General features: G+C 37.6%; 1 protein-coding gene across 1 annotated transcript in view; it reads right to left on the bottom strand.

Moving 5' to 3' along the window:
• The window catches only part of USP9X (ubiquitin specific peptidase 9, X-linked), a 162,769-nt gene that overhangs the window by 69,002 nt on the left and 83,541 nt on the right, over nucleotides 1-10,226 (bottom strand). The window contains exon 14 of the mRNA XM_019529090.1: nucleotides 4,836-4,969. Coding sequence (XP_019384635.1) covers nucleotides 4,836-4,969 — 134 coding nt within the window. The remainder of the gene's footprint in view (nucleotides 1-4,835; nucleotides 4,970-10,226) is intronic.

Consider the following 10,226-nt stretch of genomic DNA (forward strand, 5'->3'; position numbering starts at 1 on the left):
TAAATCCCTAATTCCACTCGTCTCTATTAAAGTTTCCTTTTGGACCGATCCCCCATCCTTCATCTCATCTCAGAAATGAAAGATTACACCAACTCTCCATAAAAGGTTCCTGCCATTCCAATTATATATTATCACCCAAAATGGAAAACATTTAAGTGTCATGTAGCAATTTATTCTCCAAAAGAATTTAGGTATTTTATTCACCATGAGCACAGCTCATTCTTTCCTTAGAATGATAAAAAATAAGGTTACTGCATTTTTAAAAGGTAGTAAATCTGAAGAATGTTAGCACAAGAATAACTGACCAACAGGGACAATCCATCCAACCCCACACAGGCGAATTAGTTCCCCCATGCCAGTCTGCACACATGCTGCTTCTTTAAGGTCCTAGGGAACTGTGAGCCCAAAAATCAGGGAGCCTTATGTTCATGGTTATCTTATATTCAAGAAAATATAGTACATTCTACACCTTGCCTTACCTTAGTTTTTCTACCTCACATTCAGATCATTACAAATGTGCTCCTGTAGATTCTATCATTTGTCTTTTCTTGAGAAAGCCCTTCTGGCTTATAAGAGGAGTATTTATTAAAGGTAGTTCTCCATGACCTTTAAGTCTGTATCTACTTCATTCCACCTTAATTTTTTGCCTCCTCCCTTTCTAATTTTTATCCCTTCTTTAGCACTGCTTCTTGAGGCTCCACAGCTCATCTATGATGAAGCAGTGCAGACAAAAATCTGCCAGAAAAAGCTTAATTTTCCACCCAACCGAAACGAAGTGAACTTTACAACCTTGGTTGATCTATAAAATGTCTGGATATAAGGCAGTCTGCTTGTGGGGTTGGATAAAACCCATAGACCAGAATCAATAATATTCTGTGGACCAGTAAGAATCAAGTACAGGACAGAAGAAAGTGTCGAGGACTGAGAAAGTTAAATGCAAGTGTACTTTATATAAAGTGAAGATGAAACAAATTCTAGTCAGCCATGCAGTAAAATCCTGAAAATAAATACAGAAACCTAGTACATACATTCAAAATGGAACACAACAGCAGTAATAGACTCTAGAGGCAAATCAAGTATATCCTTGAGTTGCAGAACCTCAAAAGGCATGCATATTCATAAATAAAAAGCAGCAAGAAGGCTGGAAGTAAATCAATATGTTTAAAAGAGATCTGAGTTAGCTCTGTACTTGCTAACTCTAAAAAAGGAAGCAGTACTGCTATTTTGGCACCGTAGGTGAGCTAATTATCTCTGTTCAAAAACCAGGGTCATTTAACCTACCCACAGCACAACAGTAAAGGTATCAACATACATATTTGGGGGCATTTTGGAATGGAAATATTTAAAATAATAAATAAAGTAAATAAAAGCAGCTGTTACACGTCCACATGCAAAAAGATACAAACATAGTAAAGCTGCTCCAACCTTAAAAGTACCAAGATGGCACAGTTTTGCTACATTTGAATCATTCCCAGTTTTAACCATCAGAATTAAACAGCTACTGCCCAAAACGTGCGTGTCCATACCCTATGGCTATACAGGAGACTGTCGCCATTCATGGGGGATACTTTCTTCTATCCCCCATGAATGGCGAAATCCATGAATAAGGCACAGCATTCATGAACATTATCTGCATCCACAGAAGGTAGTGGACACAGAACAATAAGGTCTAAAGCTAGGGACAGACATTACACATACACCAGTTTAAGTGATCAGAAACTGGTTTAAACCTGTAACAGAACAGATGTTCAGTGCACATAAACCAGTTTGAAAATGGCTGAAACTAGTTTGAGATAAACCTGGTTGAACATAGTATCAGAGACTTAACTGAATTGGCTCAAACTGCTTTATGCAATGACTGTCCCAAGACCCTTTGCTGGCTTAAACTAAACTAGACACCCTTGGCATCCCAGCACGTTCTCTGGGCGGTGCAGGGCTCTCTGCTCCACAGCAGGGCTGGTCCCTCTGCTCTGCTCCCTGACTGGAGCTCCAACAGACTTGCAGGCACAGCAGGGTCTGTTGGCTTCCCCATGCCCCACTCCTTCCACTCACTGCTTAAGGAGAGATCCCTTCCTCCTCTCTCCCACAGCACAGACTGTAGCCAGCATGTAGTACGCTAGCTAATGCTGTGTAAAGGAAATAGGACAGTGTCCACTTAGGGATTTTTGGAAGTCATCAACAGCTCGGATGGTAATGTCCCTGCATTCCTTCCTTTGGAAAAGGCACACAAGGTTCTTTGGGTAAATCTGGTACCTTTTATTAGACCAACTAAATAGTTGGAAAAAATTTTCTTGGCAAGCTTTTCAGTTTAAAAAACTTTTGTCAGGCTGAGAAAGTATCTGCAGTTGGTGTGTGCTCCTCCAGGATGGAATGAATAGTCAAGCTAGAGGCTGGTATGCATTTTCCATTGGAAAAGGCTGTTTAAGAAGAGCTTGTAATGAACAAGGCTTTGTTTTCTGATGGGGTGTTAAATGCTGATAACAGAGCTGATAAATGCTCTGTTATCAAGGGGGGGAACCCCCCCCAATCACAGTGTCCTGCCAGGGCCTAGCCACACCCTGCTCCCACACTCCACTGCAAGGGAAGGGAGGGCTCCACTCATGCCCCCTGGCTTCTAGCCAGAGCCACTGCAGGCATGTGCCTGTATTTTTGGGATGTCTGCCTGTTTACAAACTGATTTAGCCTAGCCAGGTTAGACTAACTTGCAAAGATTGAATCAATTCAGGCTCAGTCTTTTTGAAGGTCTGTCCCAAGCCTTAGGGTTCAGAGAGGATGCTAAGCAAAGGAAGGAAGAACTTCTGAACAGTTAGGGTTACTGTTACGTTTCACATTAGTTTTAGAGTAGTTTTCACTGTATTTTTTTGTTCCATGCTGATTTCCTATTACAGCAGCCCTCTCTGGCCTGCTCAGTCTCCTCAGCTCAGCTTCATTTTGTGGCTCCCTATCTTACCTCTCTCCTCCTGCACTGAACATCTAACCAACTTACTTCCCCCTTTTTCCTTCCATTCACTTTATCCACTCTTTAGTAAATCTAAGCATGTCTTGCTACCACCTTAAAACACACGGAACTAATATGATAATTACTCCTACCATATTTTCTCTGTATGCATGTTCTACCCTTTCCCCTCTTCCTGCATCTGTCTATTTGGATTTCAAGCTCTTTTCAAAATGGAATAAGTAGCCTCCTTGGTTGGTACTGAGACACTGCTGTGACTTACATGGTTAGTAAGGCAGAAATTAGGGCAGAAACGCACCTTAGAAACTAACTGGTATCATCCTGCCCTACCTTTTGCCTGAATTGAGTAAAATGGCTAGTCACCTCTCTATATATAGTTATTTACAAATTTTTGGCATCAAGATCACTAACTTCTACAGCACCCTGGTAGAACAGAAAGAAAAATATCACAGCAGCTTCATATGAAGTGAATAATCTCTGTATGCTATTAAATTTAATACATTTTATGCTTTTTTTTGCCCATGTTTACCGTTATTTTTCTGAAGACATTCACCTTATCAAACTTTACCTTAACGGTAGAAGCTGGAGCTTTTGACACATGAATTAAAGGTAGACATTTGAAAATTTTAGATAAATAAGCCAACTCTTTCTGCTAAAATAAAATACCAGCACAACAGATAATATTGATAAAACATCTTTTTGTTTTAGAATTAAATACTCACTGAAATTAACAGGTGTCTTCATACCTCATTTATTTTTCTGTCCGTAGATTAAATAAATCCAGTTCCCTCAGCCTCTCCTCAGAAGTCATGAGCTGCAGCTCCCTAACCATTTCTCTTTGATTTAACCCACTGCTGTGCTATTGACAATCTATTTAACACAAATCCCCTCAATTTTAAATACACCACCCTCCCTTAAGGTCTATTGTATACTTCTGTCATTAACAGGAAGATGCACACAAAGCCTTTCTTCATCTTTCTGGACAAGACGATGCTTTAGGAGTATTGCAACCCCAAATAGTAGTAATTTTGATAAAAGACAACAATAACTTAAAACAGGGTGATATAATGAAAGTGCCATCTCTCCACCTCCACATTAGCGAAAAAATCACTGTTCCAGAAATATCACTAGATGAAAAACATAAAAGTATTGTCTACATCTCTTTCAAAGACATGTTGCGAAAATGGGCCAAGTTAAAACAGCTTTTGCACAGTAGCAGGTAGACCTTTAAAAAAAAAAAAAATCTTTTGGTGGTAAAGAGTATACTCAATGACAGAATTAAAGGTTGCCTGTGAAGTTTGAATAAGTATGCTTTTAACAATTTTGTTATGCAATACCCTAAGTATTTCTTTTTCAATGGAAGAAGAGAGGTTAAAACATACCCTGCCAATTTCAAATACTTGTCACATACATTAATGGTAGCAGACCTCAAAAATACTGCAAGAATCTTATAAAAAGTGCTAAGTAACCTGAATACAGGGGTTAAAATTAATTCAGTCTATAACAAATTGTGAGATTTGTTCAAAACTATAAATGAGAAGGTATCTAATATTTTTAACAAAAAATAGCATTCATAAATAAAGTAGGAAATAAGAGGTTTATCTTCAAACTGGAGATAACATGAAAGCAATGGGACTGCCTCCTTCCAAACTTTAACTGAAGAACACACATTAACTTTCATATTTCCAATTAAGTAATGTGGTCCGTTTTAAATTTAAACTTGTTTTGACCGAAGCTACCCTGAGTAGGCTACCAATATAACAACCTTTAAAGTTCAACAAGCGTTCTACATTTTACCCTTAGAGGATTCAAAGCAAACAATTCCATTTTTAATCCAAATTATCAACTGCTTAACTTGTGACAAATCCATAGAACTTACCTTTAGCATACTGTCTCATGCTTTCCATATACGCAGAAAGATTTTCTGCGACCAGAGTAACTAGGGCATGATTGTGCTGAAGTTGATTGATTAAATCATGGCGGTAAAACACATGTGGACTTCGCTGAGTTTGGCTGCATTTAAAATACATATGTTGTAAGAATGCAGAAATATTTTGCATCTAATTAAGTGTTCAGAAAACATGATTAAAATGATCTATCCTGTGAATTTTCAATTTCTACGAATGATTTAACAAACAAAATAAAGCCTCTGATTTATTGTTCTCCCTCTCTCAAAGAAGGTACATAAAAGTCATCATTAAAAACAGTTAAGTAAGAAAGACTGAATAGTTACATCAGGACTAAATAAAAAAAATACAAATTTAATATGGAGATAAATAGTTCTATGAGCTGGTAAAAGACTGCACAACCAGCAGAATGCAGGAGTAGAAAAAAAAAATGAAGGTCCCTTCTTTCCGTGAAGCTGAAAAGGGGCTGTCCTGCAAGCAGGAGAACGAACTCTTATTCCAAAGGAAGCAGAATATTAAAACAAGTATCAATGAGACAGCAGATGATATATGCCACTTTTTTTTAAAGCCTCAGTTACCACATGCATTTTCACTTTTTTGTTTTAATTTACATAATTTGACAAAGCAAAAGAGAACACAATCCTGAATAGCATATACTCTAAAATTTAAAAAGCAGAACTAGAGATGAGGGTAAGGTTATACACAAGTAACTGAGGTGGTTGATGATGAATGGTCAAACCCTAATAATATAACGGTTTTTTGTTTTTAAATGAGAGAGAGAAAATAAAAATTTTCTGAACTACCCTATAATCTCGCCAATACTTTGTAAAGAAAGATTCATGGAAAATTTGACTGAGGAACAGCTAGTGGTCTTATACACCAGCTCAAGAAGGGCTATTCAACAGAGGTATTGATGAAACCACAGAGAAACTTGTAGGAGACTCATACAGAGATATAATGAAGAGATGGAGGGAGGGAACAGGTTAAGACAAGACCAGAACAGATGAGTTTGGAGGGATGAAAATATATAGGAATCCAGCCACATAAGGACCATCTTCTCTGCTGTCAGTTTAAGACACTTTCCTGTTCTATTCTTTTCCAACTCTATCCATCCTCCTTGTTGTGAAGTAACCATCAATATAAAATATGCAGGACTACAGAAATTAAATGCAATTCGCTTGGAACATCTCTGTTTCACTGACACTTTATGTAAGCGACTTCAAACCAATATACTCGTCTGGAAAGGATAACATTTAAATTATAACACCGGAGACTTGAAATTGGTGTCCACATAACCAGAACCACATATAAACATCCTGCTGAATCAAGCTGGCAGGCGGCTCATACAATGCTAGCCAGAATATTACAAGTTGTATATCTAACAGTTTGTGCTTCAAGAGGTAGGTGTTTATATTTAGCTTCATAAAAATCAGAACCATCAAGAAACTAATTACTTGCAATACATTCTGAACAACTTAAAAGAGTTTTTGATAAGGCCCAAAATATTATTTATTTCCCGTTGTCGTAAAATGCTTAAGCTTGAAAAAATAATTGTCAGCTACATAACGCTACCAGTACATTGTATTAAGAGCTGAAAATTTTGATCCACACATTTTGTGTTTGTCTCCAGATCAATAGAGATAATAATCTGTATCCCAAGAAGCTAGTATTTTTTCATGACAAAGCATTTTTCACAAATCATTTACAAAGCTAAAAAAGTAAGTAGCAGTTTTACTGGTGCTTTTCACTGCCCCTTTCCAAAAAGGCTAGAGCACGCTATGGTAATTTTTTCCCCACTTAATATTTTGAATTTAACCTAGAAATATTAGATTTATTTCTATTTGTTCTTTCTTCTAAATGTCCTACACTGAACCCCCTAGATTTAATCTTCTAATCTCCAACTCCAAACAAAGTTGTCTTCAAATAATTTGCCAGGTTCTATCTTAATCATACTTGCATTGAGCTGTGCTAGTCTTATGACCTGATCAGAACAAATTGAAAAGAGATGAATTAGCTTTACAGTGCTTTCTACTTTGTTAAATTCTTGAGAAAATAATCACCCCATTTTCTAATCATGGAAATCCATTAGGAAAAGGTTCTTCCCTTTTTGTCCTCCATAGGAGTGACAAACTTAGGGAAGAATTTTTACCACTGATACGGCTATGAGAGCTATGTCTATTTGCCAAAATACATTTTCTGAAAATACTAAACTCCACAATGTAACTATTCAAGTTTTACTTTTCCCCTGAGATGGTTATGGTTCAGCTAGTTGCCAGCTTAACTGCTGCTCTAGCTGAATTGTAACATATTCCTCCAGTAGTAAGCCATGTGTAAAAGAGCTATGAAAGACAGAAGTCAACAGCAATATTTGACAACACAAAATGTTACTGTCAGAAGACAAGTATGCTAGATATAGAGAAACAAATTTGATTTCCAAGATGTCAGAATACTTGGCTGGATGTATTAAAGATAGTAGACTGAATTATTTATTACACTGTACCCAACTGGCAGAATGGCAGAGACAAGAAAATTAACACCAATTAAAGGAGAAACATATTAAATTTTATCTTTAAAACGTTAAGATTTAAGTTGCATTTACTGATAAGTATACCTTGACCAATACAACTTCTGACCTTCAAAACAGAAAAGTCTCCAAACAATGTTATGGTGCTTTAAAAGCACAAACTAAAGAAAAGGGAAAATGTTACTTTTCAGACCACCAGACAAGGAGCCAAATTTACTGCTGACATAAGTGGCTAATGTTTGATTGACTAGGACCCTTTGTTGGTGTGAAACCTTCCACCTGTTAAAAACAAAACAAAAAAACGTTGCTTCCTTGATTTTATTATTCTAACAAAAAACAATTTCCCTAAAGATGCATCTATTGCCTTGACAAGTAGTTATAGTAAACACAAGACTTTGGTCTTTTATGACACCTACACCATCTCCCTGAAAACATTTCTTCCTGCGCAAAGGAGAGAATGGAATTTATACTTACACATCCAACTGTGAACTTATGCCCTTATCTGTTTCTAAATAGTTCTTTAATTATCAATGGTTCAGGCACCCAGTGGGAAGCAGGATATATTAGCATACAGACTGCATACATCAATATGCAAAGCAAGCTTCATGCAGTACTCTTTAAAAGAACTGTGTCAAATCTCTCTGATTTTTTTTTCCAATACAAACTTGCAAAGTTTTTAAAAAGTTATGGCGAAGTTCGAGGGGGTCCAAAAAAATGGGCTACAAAAATGGTAAAGGGCTTGGAAGGCAAGCCAAACAGGAATGTTTCAGCTTGCAGAAAAAGTGCTTGAAAGAGGACAAAATAGCAATCTTTTAATATATGAAGGGGCTGCCATAAAAGTGAGAGAACACCGTCTCTCTTATGGCAGACAGCAGGATGAAGACGAATGGCTTGAAGTTGCAGCAAAGTAAGCTTAGACTGGAAATTAGGAAAAATATATCTTCATTGTTAGAACAGTCGGGCAGTGAAATAAACCGCCTATGAAAATTATGGAATCTCCATCACTGAAGGTGTTTAAGAAGAACTGGATAAGCACTGGTCAAGGAAGATCTAGGACTGGCTATGCCCATGTTCTACTATAGGCATTTCCCATGATTCTGGGCTTTGCTGGTTGTGGCATGGGACTTTTCTCAGAAGCAGTGGGTGCTGGCTACAGCCAAGGCTATGGATGTTGGCTGTAGTGTTACAATGGTCCTGCTGGAACTTAAATCTGGAGGTTCCTGGCTAGAGGATCTTGCCCCTGTGCTCAGAGTCAGACTGATTGCTATATTTGAGGTCAGGAAGGAATTTTACCCCATATAGTCAGAATAATACAGACAGTGGAAGTTTTTGCCTTCCTCTGTTGCAGAGGCATGGCCCTCTTCCTGGGACCTCTCAAACTTTTAATCTCTGTAGAAGCAGGACACAGGCTGCCGCTGTCCCCCTGTTTTACTTGTGGCATCTTACAGTGTTGTCTTGTGGTTGTGTCATGGTTGACTAGGTATTTTTATTAATAGGCTGAACAATTGATTTGTACAGGACAGTTTGGATAGTGATGATCTCGTCTTTGGTGGGGGGATGAACGAGATGACCTCTGAAGGTCCCTTCCAGGCCTACTTTTCTTTGATTCTACGAACAAATGCTACGGATTCAAGTGACAAATACGTGATGAGGTACACTGAAAACAGCAAACACTAAACATATGCATTACAAACTCCAATGGTTTAATTGTTAGAGTTACCAGAACTCAGAACCCTTACTAGAGGAAGAAAAAAAAAAAAAAGCCAGTTAATTCCTAATTAAAGAAGATATTCTGAATCTCTAGTAATCCAAGCAGCCTCGTTATATATATTTAAAAAAAAAAAAAGCTCTTTGACAATTACTCCTTCACAGGCCGAAGTTTTATAAATCACTTCTGAGTAAAAAAAATGAGATTTCCCCTATACAGAAGAAATCCCTTCTCTTTTGAGCTACATGTATGAAGTGCCACAAAGCTTGCTATGAATGCCTTATACTTCTTCAAACTGTATACCTGGAATTTAAATAACCTTATACTGCAAAAAAAATTTCCGTGAAAACTGAGGAGCTGTAATGGTCTGAGTATATGACAGTGTCCAACTGTAACAGTATTCCAGGGTGGGCAAAATGTGGCCTGTGGGCCAAATGCAGCCTGCCAGGCCATTCTACCCAGCCCATAGGGCCTTAAAAAAAAAATTAGAAAATTAATATTTATCTGCCCCTGGTTGCCAGTCATATGGCCCTTGGTGGCTTGCCAAAACTCAGTAAGCAGCCCTCTGCCTGAAATAACTGCCCACCCCTGCAGTATACCAACAGACTTGGCATATTGGTCACCTTTCCTCACCAGACATAAAAGCACGTAAAATGTTGTTAAGCTCTTTCAGACATGAACAGAAATTTGGATGACCTGACATCTTTGTGATGCTCTTAGAACAACCAAGACTGCATACAATTTAAACCAATAATTTCAAGCTGTCAAAAATACATTTTAAAGCTTTTCTCAGTCCAGAAAGATTCATCAAGATTCCTAAGGCAGAAAAGAGAAAAATATATTTGTTGGTAACTAAAGTTCTTTAAGAGGTGTTATCAATATGTACATTCCACTTTGGGTATACATGCAGCTGAAACTCAAAAGATATCTTTGCATTTAAAGTATGCATACAATCCTCCTTTCCTTATGTTCTGTATGCTCCGTGCTTCCCACTCCTCAATTTCCTCTCAACTGCAGGAACATAGAATGTGAGGGAGTCAGAGGAAGAAAGGAAGCAGCACTGGAAAACATGATGCATATGGACAACACATTTCAAAAGAATTCTAGTTTTCTCTTTTGAGTGCTTGTCTG

Source organism: Crocodylus porosus, unplaced genomic scaffold, assembly GCF_001723895.1.
Source record: "Crocodylus porosus isolate Cpor-Errol unplaced genomic scaffold, CroPor_comp1, whole genome shotgun sequence".
Classification (NCBI taxonomy): domain Eukaryota; kingdom Metazoa; phylum Chordata; order Crocodylia; family Crocodylidae; genus Crocodylus; species Crocodylus porosus.